This window comes from Euleptes europaea, chromosome 5 (assembly GCF_029931775.1).
Source record: "Euleptes europaea isolate rEulEur1 chromosome 5, rEulEur1.hap1, whole genome shotgun sequence".
In the NCBI taxonomy this organism is placed as follows: Eukaryota; Metazoa; Chordata; class Lepidosauria; order Squamata; family Sphaerodactylidae; genus Euleptes; species Euleptes europaea.
In genome coordinates, this window is record NC_079316.1 from 38,098,943 (window position 1) to 38,113,746 (window position 14,804).

The window sequence follows — 14,804 nt, forward strand, 5'->3', positions numbered from 1 at the left end:
TATTTTAATTCATACATTAATAAGGAATATATGGATTGCCAATCACAGAGTTTAGATCTGTCAAGCTGGAGACAAAAAATTAAGCTAATTTAGCTCCCTCAATTTTCCGTGGACTAAGTGAGTTTAAGGCCAAGAATTTTTATTTAATCAGATTGTAGACTGGGCCACAAATTACTCAGATATGTAGAGAATATTTTGTTATGAGGGGAATAAATGGTAAAAAAATTACATGTCTAAAATGAAAAGTATAATGTTGACCATGCTGAGAACTCAGAAATAGAGCTGCCTTTTGTATCACAAAAACAGTAACATACTTATTTCTAGAGAAAGATTACATTAATCAGTGTTTCTCAAATTTTGAATTCAGGAATCCTTTAAAACTTAGTGTACCTTCTGAGATCCCCCAACCCCACCTTATCTAATTGTATGTTGGGCAGATGAATGTGCGGAGATTCTCACAAACAGCACCTTACATCCTCCTGTTGCATCTGAGAATCTGTGAACAGGGATATTGAATATTTTAGCATGATTGCTACAACCTCCTCCCTCCCCATGCTTGCCTGCTACTTCTACTCTTTTGCCTAGCAACAAGGTCCATTTAATTGTTTTAGACCAGGGGTCCCCAATCTTTTTGAGCCTGTGGACACAACATGGCAACAAAACAGCTGCAACAAAATGGCTACCAAAAGAGATGGTGCCAGCCACAAAATGATTGCCACAGCTTAACTTCAGTAACACAATGTAGACCCTTGAGTGGTGGTGGCAGCTGCTGCCAAAGCAACATTTTTAAAAATTTGCAGAGCCAATCAAATCTTCAATAACCTTGCTGGCCCCATCCACTTCTTAAAGACACTTGGCAGGAGCCAGAAAATGTGTCAGTTGGCGCCATGGCACCCACAGGCACCAAGATGGGGACCCCTGATTTATACACTGACCTGAACAAGAACCAAGACGGTACTCCAGTTGCTTCCTACAGAGTTTCCACACACAACTTCAGAGTAAGGAAGGAGGAACATTTAAAGTCCTGGCAAAAATAGCTATCTGTTCCCTTGCAACATTTTCCCTCCCTGAGGAGTCGTAACCCACAGTTAAAAGAACACAGGCAGCATGCTGGGGGAAAAGGGCAGCATATACCTCGCAGGTATATTTTAATAATATTTCAAATCAGTCCACATGGTCCTGGTTTAAAATTAAGTCCACTACAAAAGAACACCACAAAATGACCAAAACAGTCACTAGGCAGGTAGACGTCAGTGAATCTGAACAGCTCTTCCTCTGCCTGGATTCTGAGGTGTATAGCAGAGAGGGAACTCAGCCCTTCCTGCCTCTTCATAAAAGATGCAAAAGATGGCCCTGAGAGTGACCTGAGTCATGCACTCACACATGGTCACTTTACTCACTGACATTACACAATGTAATTCAACAACACAGAGTCAAGTAACATACAAGGAATAAAAGTTTCAAATTAAAGAGCTCCAAAAAGCTAATGTGAGCAGTCCTGGATTGCTGGTACAATTTGTACAGAACCTATGAGACTAAATCATAGGTTGCATTTATTCAGAGAGGCTACAGCACTGAGGCCCTGACCTAGATGGCCCAGGCTAGCCTGATCTCGTCAGATCTCAGAAGCTAAGCAGGGTCAGCCCTGGTTAGTATTTGGATGGGAGACCACCAAGGAAGTCCAGGGTTGCTGTACAGAGGAAGGCACTGGCAAACCACCTCTGTAAGTCTCTTGCCATGAAAACCCCAAAAGGGGTCGCCATAAGTCGGAGGTGACTTGACGGCACTTTACACACACACACACACAGCACTGAGATGGGTACATTCCATGGCAATACTTATCGAGACTCTGGAGCAAGGACACCGTTACTTTATTGCTCCAAATATGTACCATAGCATCCATGTGACTGTATCCATAATTTTCAATGAAATGCAAATTAGGCAGTAATTTTTAAAAAAAAATGTAACAAACACACTCATTGTTTCCCCAGAAACAGGGAACTAGGTTCACCGTAAAAATCCTGGTCAGTTGTGGCTATGCACAGTGGCAAAAACCATATCCTTTATCCAAAAAGTAAATTTGGTCAGCTAGCCTGTTCACCTCACTTTACTTTCTAGGTGATGGAACCACCACCACTAAGCTTGCACAACAGGGTTGCTGGCTTTATTTTGATCCTCTCAGGCAGAAGTAACTCGGCCATACCAACTCATATAGCCAGCCGCAGTCAGTTCCTGCCACTGGCTCAACTCTACTAGTATTATGCTGGTAGAAGAGGAGACTGACCCACTGTGCTTAGCACTTCTAATGTCAATATGCACGAGCCCTGAAAACATCAAAAAGTGATGAAGCATTAAGGATAAAAATTGTGAAGATTCTTCAAAAATAGTTGGTATGGCCAATTCTTAGTAAAAATATATATCCCATTACTTGAAATGTGCATCTGTTCTACTGTTCTGACAGCAATAATCCCAAGGCAAAACTGAGAAGGGACTGTGGAGAGAGGGTCAAGAGGCAGAAGCAGCAACACTTCCATTAACAGTGATTACAACACAATCTGCCGGGAAAGAGCTGCTGAATCCAAAATGCTTTCTACAATTGCTTTAAATGGCCTATTATGCCAACTAATTAACAGCGCAATCCTAAATTGAAGTCACACTTCTTGACTTCAATGGAATTAGAAGGGCATAAATCTGTTTAGGACTTATATCAGTGATTTGCAGAACTTTAAAAGATAAAAAATGCTCTGTGAACAATATACTTTCATTTGTATATGAATCTTACTGTTGGTGAGAATGCAAGACACAGGGACATAAAGACCTCGAAGTAATAGGATTGCTCTGTTTCACACCAATTCCATTTCTCTCTGCCTCTTACCAAACGTCAGTGGGAAGGGAATATGGGAAGAGTCTTCAGAATGAACAGTTCATTTCGTTAATTTAGTAATAGTAGCATCTTTTGTTAGTGAATATAGCCAATTCAAGTGATCTGAAAACTTCCCTGGTACACAAAGGCTGATATTCCTCCCAGGAATACTTTGGAGAAGAGACGACCAGATTGGCCCTAGTCAGCAACCAGAGAAGGAACAACTGCAGGGAGTATGCTTCCCACCCAACATCTGCAAGGAAGGGACTCTTCTCTGTCAGAGGCACAGGGACTGCAAAACCAAGCAAGACAGCCGCCCCCAACCCAAAGACCTCTGGGAAGCTACACTTCCACCACCCCAAAAAGAACACTAGTAAGGGAAGATCGTCTTGACTTTAACTGGATACAAATGCTTAGAAGACTGATTTGGTTTTTTGCTTTCTCTCTTCACTCTCCTTACCTAGTTGGCCTTATACACCTGAGGGCAGGGACTCGTGTCTCTTGACTGACGTAAAACTATTTGGGAGGTCACTGTTTGAAAATGGGATATAAACATAATGAACAAATGAATGAACAACACTGCCAAAGAAAATACCTACGCTGATAGTTGTTCATGAAACAAGCCTGTGCAGTGATCATCCATTCTGCTCGAGTCTCACAGAAGATGGCGATGGTTGTCTTTGGTTGCTGGCCTAACACTGCTAATCCTTTCCCAAAGTTATTAGCTTTATTGTAAACATCTTCGTACGAAAGCCAGTTATAGTTTCCAAGGATGACCTGATAAAAATAATATAGACTTTTGTTCAGAAATGAGGACTAAGCATTTAGCACAACTGTCCCATCATCCTGGTCTTTTCACCCTTTCCTTCCCTACTGGCCAATATTAAGATTTAAGGCCCTTCAAGCAAAGACTTTTTCTGATAATGCTAATCTGTAAAGCCTTATGGCAGATATGGTGCTACACAAACAATAAAAAATGCAGAGGAGCAATCAGGGATTTCCAAAGATGTTCATATTGTATTCCTTCCTGTGTCCCCAAGTCAAAGGGATCTGGATTACACACACAAAAAAAGTCTATACAGGCTACTTAAGAAGTTCAATAACTCAGTGCTGGAGGCCACAGTGCAAAACCCCCCCCCCCAAAAAGCAAAAGACGCAAAGAGTCTTGCCACCCATGGAATCAAGTGGGATGAGGCCTGTTCTGTTATTTCAAGAAACTCAGTGTGCATGAAACCTATTCACTTTACTAGCAGATATTTACGGCCTGTAAAGATATGGAAGAATTCAGCTGTCTGTATAGAAGGGAGACACTTCACTGAGTGTCTGCCGAGACACTCACTTTCTGCTGTGTAAGGGCCACAGAGCCACAATTCTCCACTCAACTGCTGTATTTTGGGGAAACCAGTATTTGTATTATTTTGTATGTTGAGCCATATACAGAAATCAGGAGCTTATGTCCTACTGAAATCTTATTTAAATGTGTCTTAAATGTATTTGGTGTTCTCTGGGATTTTGTCACAACTACTTAAGATGCATATGTTTCAATTTAAGGTTTGAAAAGCGACTTAAAATACAAAATATTGTTGAAGGCTTTCACGGTCAGAGTTCATTGGTTCTTGTAGGTTATCCAGGCTGTGTAACCGTGGTCTTGGTATTTTCTTTCCTGACGTTTCGCCAGCAGCTGTGGCAGGCATCTTCAGAGGAGTAACACTGAAGGACAGTGTCTCTTAGTGTCAAGTGTGTAGGAAGAGTAATATATAGTCAGAAAGGGGTTGGGTTTGAGCTGAATCATTGTCCTGCAAAAGGTAATGTGCTAATCATTGTCCTGTAGAGTATCAAGATAATGTGCTAATGAGGGTGTGGTATGTTAATATGGAACCATTGTATCCTGAAGGGATCTGTTAATGTATGAAATCCAAAGCTAATCTGCATGGCTATTGTGGACTGTAGTCTTTGTTAGTCTGGAGGTTTTCAGGACAGGAAGCCAAGCGTTATTCATTCTTAAACTCTCTTCTGTTAAAGTTGTGCCGATGTTTATGAATTTCAATGGCTTCTCTGTGCAATCTGACAAAATAGTTGGTAGAATTGTCCAGTCTTTCAGTGTCTTGGAATAAGACCCTGTGTCCTGTTTGTGTCAGTCCATGTTCAGCCACTGCTGATTTCTCAGGTTGGCCAAGTCTGCAGTATCTTTCTTGTTCTTTTATCCTTGTTTGTATGCTGCGTTGTGTGGTCCCGATGTAAACTTGTCCACAGCTGCAAGGTATCCGATATACTCCTGCAGAGGTGAGGGGGTCTCTTTTGTCTTTTGCTGATCATAGCATCTGTTGTATTTTCTTGGTGGGTTTAAACACTGTTTGTAGGTTATGTTTTTTCAAAAGTTTCTCCATCCTATCACTGACTCCTTTAATAAATGGCAAGAATACCTTTCCTATGGGAGACTGTTTTTCCTGAGTTTTCTGATTTTTGTTTGGTTTAATGGCCCTTCTGATTTCATGCTTGGAATAGCCGTTTGCTAGCAGTGCGTGATTTAGATGATTAGTTTCTTCCTTGAGAAACTGTGGTTCACAGATCCGTCTTGCACGGTCCATTAATGTTTTGATTATTCCTCTTTTCTGTCGGGGGTGGTGGTTGGAGTTTTTGTGTAAGTAGCGATCTGTGTGAGTTGGTTTCTGGTAGACCTTGTGACCTAACTGAAAGTTTGTTTTACGGATGACAAGGGTATCAAGAAATGGGAGTTTACCCTCAATTTCCTTTCCCATGGAAAACTGAATGTTTGGATGGATATTATTAAGATGGTTTAGAAAGTCCATTAATTTTTCTTCACCATGGCTCCAAATAGTAAATGTATCATCCATGAACCTGAACCAGACTGTAGGTTTGTAAGGTGCCGATTCCAAGACCACGGTTACACAGCCCGGATAACCTACAAGAACCAATGAACTCTGGCCGTGAAAGCCTTCGACAATATTCCATGTAAAAGTTTGCTATTACTGGACTGAGTGGACGTCCCATAACTACTCCACCAATCTGTTCATAAAATTCTTTATCCCATAGGAAATAACTTGTTGTCAAACAATGGTGAAATAAGATTGTTATATCTTCTGGAAAAATCTGGTTAATCAATAAGATTGTGTCTTTTACTGGAACCTTGGTAAAGAGGGATACAGCATCAAAACTGACTAATATATCCTGTGGATTGAGTCTCAACGGACTGATTTTGTTGATGAAATGAGTTGAATCTTTGATGTAAGAAGTGGTTTTTCCAATGTGGTCCTGTAGGAGGTGGTCAAATATCTAGCTAATTCATATGTTGGGGAACCAATGGCGCTCACGATGGGTCGGAGTGGGACGGAATCCTTCATCCGGACACACACAGAAAACTATGCAAGGCAGAAGCACAACCACCACGATTATATGGACTACCTAAAATTCTTAAGGATTCCAACCCCTTTCTGACTATATATTACTCTTCCTACACACTTGACACTGAGAGACACTGTCCTTCAGTGTTACTCCTCTGAAGATGCCTGCCACAGCTGCTGGTGAAACGACAGGAAAGAAAATACCAAGACTTAAAATACAATTTGTTTTATGAAGGCAGTTTGTTGTGGAAAACCAAAGATCAAGGAATCTTGAATAAGATCAAGGAATCTTGAATAAGCACACTGGCACGTCTGCTGACATGCGTGTATAGTAAAGTTGCCAGATCCATGAGATGGGGAAACTCTTTTTCCATTTCAAGCCACCATGGTCAGTAATATTAAAGCTAGTCCATGTGCTCTTTAGCCAAGCAGCAATTAATCATGTATCACTAGTGGCTTTAAAGAGAAAAGTGTTCCAAGTGGCTCATCTGGAAGCCTTATTTATTCAAGTTTGCTATTTATGCATCTAAAATTGCACTGTATAAAGAGCAGATAACCGCAAATATTGCCACTTAAAAATGTTGGTAAATTTTTGACAAAAGGTTAGCATTAATAGATAAATACTGCCCTCTAGTGGGAAACGAGAAAGGAAAGCAGGGTTAGAGTTAGATGAAGATGGAGGGAAATTGGTAGAAGGAACATGAACAATTTGAGACACACAGAAAACACCACATTAGTGGCAGAAAATAGTGAAGACATGAGACAACTACTGATGGGGTTAAGCAGAAAGTGCCAAAGCAAGATTACAGACAAATATCAAGAAGACAAAAGTAATGACTACTGAGGAATTACACAACTTTAAGGTTGACAATGAAGAAATTGAAACTGTTAAAGACTTTCTATTCCTTGGCAGCAGCATCAACCAAAAGGGAGACTGCAGCCAAGAAATCAGAAGGAGACTGAGACTAGAAATGGCAGCAATGAAGGAGGCAGAAAAGACTCTTTAAGTGTGAAGGATGTGTCATCGCTGGCGACCAAGATCAAAATAATTCATATCATAGTATTCCCCATTACTATGTATGGGTGTGAAAGTTGAACAATGAAGAAAGCTGACAGGAAGAAAGTGGATTCCTTTGAAATGTGGTGTTGGAGGAGAGTTTTAAGGATACTGTGGACCTCCAAAAAGACAAATAAGTGGGTTCTAGTGCAAATCAACCTGAACTTTCCCTAGAAGCTAAAATGACCAAACTGAGGCTACTGTATTTTGGTCACATTATAAGACGACAAGAATTACTGGGAAAGGCAGTAATGCCAGGAAAATTTGAAGGCAGAAGGAAAAGAGGACAACCCAACATGAGATGGACTGATGCAATCAAGGAAGCCATGGCCCTCCATTTCCAAGACCTGAGCCAAGCTGTTAACAATAGGACATTTTGGAGGTCAACAAATTATAATGTTGCCATATGTCAGAAGCAACTTGATGGCCTTTAACATACACAGTGTGCGACACTCATTAAGCTTCAGTGTATATACAAGCTGACTATGATGTAGCAGTAAATTAATTACTGTATGGCTTCTACGTGGTTAACTATGCAATCTTACACAAAGCTAACCCAGTCGAAGCCTGCTGATATAAATGGATTTAGACTGGAGTAAAGCTGCAATCCCAAGCATGCTTATTAGGGAACAGGTCCCATTTTACTCAGCTGAAACTTAATTCTGAGTACTCATGTGCAGAATTGTAGTACGTCATTCTGATAGCTTTCAGTAAGGATATGAATACTTTTCAAAATTCCATGCTTACTCAGATCGTGAACCATAAACATCATTGAAATGGTGAGGAAGATCAAACAAATTTATTGTATACTGAAGACTGCAACCACATGTATTTTGGAAGCCAACTTAATGAAATTATATGCTTTGTTGGCTGGAAATGCTGAGCTGTCTGTACTTCTCATCCCTAGAATTCAAAAAACCTAACTACTGCAGATTTTAATCATTTTTAAAGTTCATAATGATTTTAAATAGTGGAAGAAAAAAGTAGGACAAATCTGATTAAGCAGAGAATAGAATAAGGAAATAAGACAAGCCGTGCTAGATCAGACCAGTAGCCCATCGAGTCCAGCATCCTGTCTCACACAATGGCCCAACCAGTTACTCTGGAGGGCCAACAATATGACATAGAAGTAAAAACCTTCCCCTGATGTTCCCCCTGGTACTGGCTTACTGCTTCTGAATGTGGAGGTTCCCTTTATTCACCAATGCTAATAGCCACTGATATATTTATCCTCAATTAATCTAATACCCTTTTCAAGCCATCATGCCTGTGGCCATCACAACACCCTCTGGCAACAAATTCCACATTTTAAGCACCTGTTGGGTAAAGAAGAGCTTCCTTCTATTCATCCTGAATCAACTGCCCATTAACTTCATTGGATGCCCTTGAATTCTAGTATTTTGGGAGAGGGAGAAAAAGTTCTCTGTCCACTTTCTCTACTCTGTGCATAATTTTATAAACCTCTATCATGTCCCCTTTGTCATCCCTTTTCTAAACTGAAAAGTCCCAGAATCTATTAGGCCCCTTAATCATCTTGGCTGCCCCTCTTCTATACTTTTTGCAGTTCTGCAATGTCTTCTTTGAGGTACAGTGACCAGAACTGCACATGGTACTCCAAATGAGGCTGCACCATAGATATACACAGGGGCATTACAAAGAAGACTTTAAAATCGAGCAGAGTGCTATAGCATACCCATTCTACTAGCAAGCATATCCAACAGTGCCATCCTATGGAACAGAACAGAATAGTAGCAAAGGTGCCAGTTGTTTGCAACATAATCAGATCATTGGCTCTCTCTAGGGTTTATCTGCATTACATTTTAGCAAGTCTGACCCTCTTTTGTTTAAATTGCTAGACTAGAGCCTACAATTTCAATAGTGGTGTTTTTTTGGGAGGGGGGGGAAGAGACTTGAGAGGCTTTTGGGAAAGTGTGTGTGACCTGTAATGCTGTCTACCAACTCGTTCTTCCCACTGCAGCTTCCCCTTATGAACTCCAAGGCTACATGCAGTCCTTAGGTCAACATGGAGCCTGAATATGCATCAACCAGTGCTGCTACCAGAGCTGTGCACATGCCTCGCTCCTCCCTCCTCATTCAATGAAGGAAACTTGGTTTAAAATTAACTCATTTTACTGATATATGAATGCAAGAACTGTGACTTAAACAGACATCTGATTAAACTGTGTGCTTGCCATTTGTACAGCACAGGTTACTTGAGTTAGCTTTACTCCAGTATTCCTTCATGGTGCTCCACCAGAGGAGCAAAGAGCCAGACACATGAGCCCAGAAATAAACTGGGTTCGTCTACATTCAGGCTTAGAATGAGGCCTTGACTGGATGTCTGAATGCAGCCCAAGTCAAAGCTGATAGGAAGCACTGAGGAAGGGGGAGTGGAACAAAATGAGTGGAAGAGCTCTAACAGTCATCTCCCCCCACCCACCCCCGTGGGAAGAACAGGGTCTGTTTCTTTGGAGTGAGGGTGATAGCCAAAGTGAGGCCTTCCCCTTCACATGGCTACAGAGGACAAGGAGCAAAGAACCTGAAACCTCTCCTTCTCCTTCACTGCTTCTACTGCCCCTACATAGAAACCCACACAGAAATCACAACATGAGCAGACAGCTGCTTCTAGAGCTATACAGCCCTGATGCAATCAGATTCTTCCTGATACAATATTGCGCCCCCCCCCCCAAAAAAAGTAGAAAAATCAATGACAACTGTTTTGTAAGGGGCAAGTATACACAAGAACTAAACAGTCATAGGTGTTCTAATGGCCTGGACTGCACTTTATGTCCAAAGAAACAAACTGTTTCTGTGGCTTTTTTCTTCAAAGCCCTTCGTTAGATAAGCCTAAAGTCTTCAATCAGCCCATTTTTTTCTCTTTCTTAAGGAAAATAAGCAAATTGTTTCAGCATTTCTCAGCTCTCTGGTAGTTTAACAACTTGCATAACAGAATGACCTACAGGTTCCTAATACTAAGCATTCAGTCCACTAATTATACTTACAAAAGGAACTTACTAAGCAGCAAAAATGCTAATCTATCCTCAAAAGCCTAATTTGCAAGCACAACAATCTGTTTTCATTTACTCTTCAAACTAACCAGGATCAATGCTATGTACATTCATGGACCATGTGTCCTTAACTGTTCAAGAATAATGGTCCACAAATACTGGCTTGGCACAGTAGCGAGCCATTATTTGTGCTTGCCCACCATGACCACTGGCCCTTCTACTCCCACAGGTCCACTGGCAGCAGAAGAGAACTCACAGCAGCCTTTTTTTCTCATTTTGTACCAAGAGCTTCATGCAACCGCACTTCCGCTTGCAATCAGGATCCTCCAAGTGAAGGGCTCAAGCAGGGGCAAACTGCAGTATCTATCGAGAACATTTGCACCCTGTGCTTCCTCAAGGAGAGCAGGGCGGCCCTTCTCCTCCCCATTTATCCTTGCAACAATCCCCTGAGGTAGGTTAGTCTGAGAGAATTTCACTGGTTCAAGGTCACCCAGTGAACTTCATGGAAGAAAGGGGATTCGAGAAGGGGGTCTTCCAGATCCTGCTCTAACCACTATACTATACCAGCTCAGCATAAAATCAACAGTGTCAAAAATTTAATAGAAGAGGGCAGTTACAGACTCGCTTCCGCTGCACTGTTTTGAAAGGCCCTCTACACAGAAAAGTTCTTTTGCTCACTGGACAATACCTGTGAGATGCCTGCTTGGAAGAAGACAGCCGAGAAGTCCAAAGTTTGCTTCCACTCTATGAAGGTCAATTTGATTGGTCTAGACATCATTCTTGACAATAAGCACTGTGGGAACTGAATGCTCCTGCCTTCCCACAATCCACAGAACAACAAAATGGAAGTGCTGCTGGTGGGGGTGGAAGTCAGACCCCGGAACTGGGTGCTGTTCTGGGTGTGGTTGTTCTGGACAGGGTTGCGTTTCCCCTAAAGGAGCAGGTGCATAGCTTGGGGATGCTGTTGGGGCCAGACTTCCTGCTGGATAAACAGGCGGCCGTGGCAGCTAAGGGCCCCTTTCACCTGGTTTGGCTGGTGAGCCAGCTGTGGGCCTTCGTGGGCAGGAGGACAGATCTTGCCACCAGCAAAGGAAGACTTTTTTGTTTAGTTGGCGTTCCCTCACTAGCTCTTATTAGCCCTTCTCCCTGTTTGGGTGTTTTATGTGTTTATATTAGGTTTTAATTGCTTCATGGTGCATTATAATAAAATTTTATCTATGTTTGTATCTATATGTTGTTAGTCACCCTGGGCCCAGCTCTTCCGGGAAAGGGTGGGGTACAAATCAAATAAATAAATACATATTTTATATAAAGTTGTATTTTAAATACTTTTTAATGTCCTAAATGTTTTTAAAAATGTATTTTTGCCACCTTGGGGACAATTAATTGGGTAGAAAGTCAGCATAGCAGCATTTTGCTTCCTACTCAGATTATGATCTGCCAGAGAATCAGAAAGAGAAGACTGTAACTGGTTAGTTAGAAAAAGGTAATTTGACCAGAATATGAAAACTGGACAACTGTTGAGCAGAAACTTTAGGGTCTATGATGGACATTCACACTGTCAGAATTGAAATGAAGAATTTAAAGCAGGCAGCAAACAGTTCATGAGAGTGTTTTGGAAAATGCATCAACAACATTACAGGCATAGTGCTAAGCTTCAGCTTCTGTGCCTTTAAGACTGCCTGACAAGCAGAAATTCAACAGGCAAAACCTCCCCCTGCTTCTGTCCCTCCATGCAGGGGAAGGAATGTGCATGTTGAATTTCTGTCACTTTTAGACACACAGGGGTTTTCTCCTCCCCACCTCTCAATTCTCAACCATGTTGAGCTTTGTCTTCTACTTTATAGGCAGAGGTCATTATTCTTGTACAGGTATTATAACTACTAGTTACTCCTGTGCCCTTAAAAATCAAGAAAGGGCCAAAATGAAACAGTCTGTTTCGTTACAGCATCTTTGTTTATTGAAATTCTGCTTGTGGTGAGATTTATAAACACAAGTCCTGCCACATATAAAGGTATGGAGGCTGTCAGAAAAGAAAATTCACCCTTGTTTCGCTCAAAACAAAGTTTTCAGTAGGGAGACTGTTATTTCAAAGCACTTTAAAATAAATGGGAGGGGAGAAGCTTCTGTTGCTGACACTTTAACTTTTTTCCTAGGCATTTCCATGGCTCTGTCCATCCCATCCTCCCTTCTGCAAACATAGGGAGAATCTACAGATGCTATAAGGTACGTGGAGACCGCTAGGGAGAAATTAGGAATAGAGTACCCTGTTTCATATCATATTTTGTAGAAGAAAAGAAGCAGGACAAGCAACGCTTGCCACCTCTTTCCTTCTCTAAAATGTTGTGAGAGAAAGACCAGAAGAATTCAGAGAGGGGAGGTTTGTCTTTCATGCCCATCAGAGAGATCTTCTCTAAAGGTAACTGAAGGCATGAAAAACTAGGGGGAGGGGGTCTTTGTACTGGACAAGGACCTTGGCAAAAGAGAGACAGCTGCCCCAGGTAACCTGGCAAGAGGATTTGTGAATTCCCACCTATGAAAGCAAGGTGGAACCCAGTTTAGCCCTTCTTCACAGTCACAGATCTTCTAAAAGTGGAATTTAAAAAAAAAACTGGAAGCAAAACTGAAGTACAACTGAAAAACCATTCCCACAATGCTTTTCTTTTTCATACAAATTGCAATGTGATATATGGACAAAGCAATCCTCCAGGATACAGCTGCCACCAGTACTCTGTGATTTCTGTCCTTCCAGCCTGACAGACCTCTTGTAATCCCAAGAAAAAGACAGGGATACCCTTTGTAAGAGCCCGGCTGCTTACAGTACAGCCACTGGGAAGGCACTCTACAGTGCCTGAGAGACTCTTGTAGGTGAGAAGGGGAAGAGTCGGTCAGCCATTATTATATCTACCCCTGTAAAAATGGGCAACAGGGAACTGGAACACCAAATAGGAAGTCTTAGACAGCTACCACTTCCAAGCAAGGGAGCAAGCATTGCAAATCATTTGTTCTTGACCCAAGTATGTAAATACGAAAACACCCTAAAAATATATATTTCCTTTCATTAATGAACCTAATTTATATACAGTGTAACCTACTAAATTATTCAACTGTGAACAGCGCTTGAGAGAAATTCCATCCTTTCATACTTGCAAGAATTTGCAATGGACAGCCAAGCCTTCTGAGACTTCCAGTTCAACTGGCAGGCTTCCCTCAGACTGATCTTTCCCAAGAACACAGCTTTATATTGACAAAACAGCTTGGAAAACCAACATGCCTGTGTTCTTCCAGCACAGTACAAATTCATTACACCTACACTGTACATGCTGTTTAAGATCTTTTTACTCACTACTGAGAATGCCAACAATGTAAAACTTTAAGCTTTTCCTCCCTTTAGAGTAAAATAAAAATAAACAGAGGAGAAATGTACCTTTTTAAAAATTTTCCCAGATGGCTGGATTTCATCTTCTTCCTTTAAGATTTCCCGGATTCCCAACAGATTCTTATCCTTATATTTGCTTGTGGCATACTTGAAAACTTTGTCAAGAGTATCACATCCAGGATATAACACAGAAGCTAAACAATGCAAACTGTTAACAGATCTGTATGCACTACCTGGCTTGCTATGCACTGGTTTAGCTTTAATTTGCCTTGATTTGGCGATGGCATATCTTGATCCAGAAAATATATACCAGGGGATATAGGTTACGATCGTATATATCAGGATTACAAACTTTAAAGCATGAAGAAGAAAAGGGCTGACATCATGCTTTAGCTTCATTGTGTCCATTTTTGAAGAATGTAAACTATGCAGAACAGCTTGACAAATATATCACATCAAGATCAACAAAGTCCTGAAACAGAAGGGGGACAAAGAAAATATATTGTTATATTCTGAAAGCACTTGTTTGATCACTCCTGGTCACAAAAATACTTAAAAGTTTTTTTTAACCTGAAATCACATTTATTTTAAGGAAAATATAAATACCAAATATAAATAGGAAGCCAAACAGTAATGGAGGACTACTGTTAAATATTTCAGCATTTGGGAGGGGGAGTTTTGGGCTGCAGCGAAGGGGGCAAGAAAGGCAATATTTTTTTCAAATCTGGGGCCTTGACCCACCTCTTAAAGAGATATTAAGTACAGGACTAGGTCAGATCTTCTCTTGATCCCCTTGAGATCAGGGTTGAAGACCACCTGTGAGTTACGACTGTAAGCACTGGGTAGATGAACCATTACCAGACAGCCCAGGCATCACAAACCCAGTCCTCCAAACTATGACTGGCAGTGCAATCCTAAACAGAGTTACACCCTTGTAATTCCACTGAAGTGAACTGACTTAGAAGGGGGCAACCCTGCTTAAGATTCACTTTCAGAATTGAAGAACATGTCTTGGGCTCACCTGATCCTTCATTTTTTTCCCCAGGGTGGTCTCTCTCCTCTAACTGATGCTTGAATTAATGTTAACCAGTTTGCCAATTCAGACACTATAGAGAATTATAGTTAGGAATGATTT

The 14,804-nt window shown here is 41.2% G+C and overlaps 1 protein-coding gene across 1 annotated transcript in view; it reads right to left on the reverse strand.

The window, feature by feature from the left end:
- ACSL3 (acyl-CoA synthetase long chain family member 3) overlaps nucleotides 1–14,095 on the reverse strand; it is a 39,762-nt gene extending 25,667 nt beyond the window's left edge. Inside the window, exons 1-2 of the mRNA XM_056850142.1 lie at nucleotides 13,718–14,095; nucleotides 3,463–3,640 (exon numbers count right to left, since the gene is read on the reverse strand). Coding sequence (XP_056706120.1) covers nucleotides 3,463–3,640; nucleotides 13,718–14,077 — 538 coding nt within the window. The 5' untranslated portion in view covers nucleotides 14,078–14,095. The remainder of the gene's footprint in view (nucleotides 1–3,462; nucleotides 3,641–13,717) is intronic.
- Between the last annotated feature and the right edge of the window lie 709 nt (nucleotides 14,096–14,804).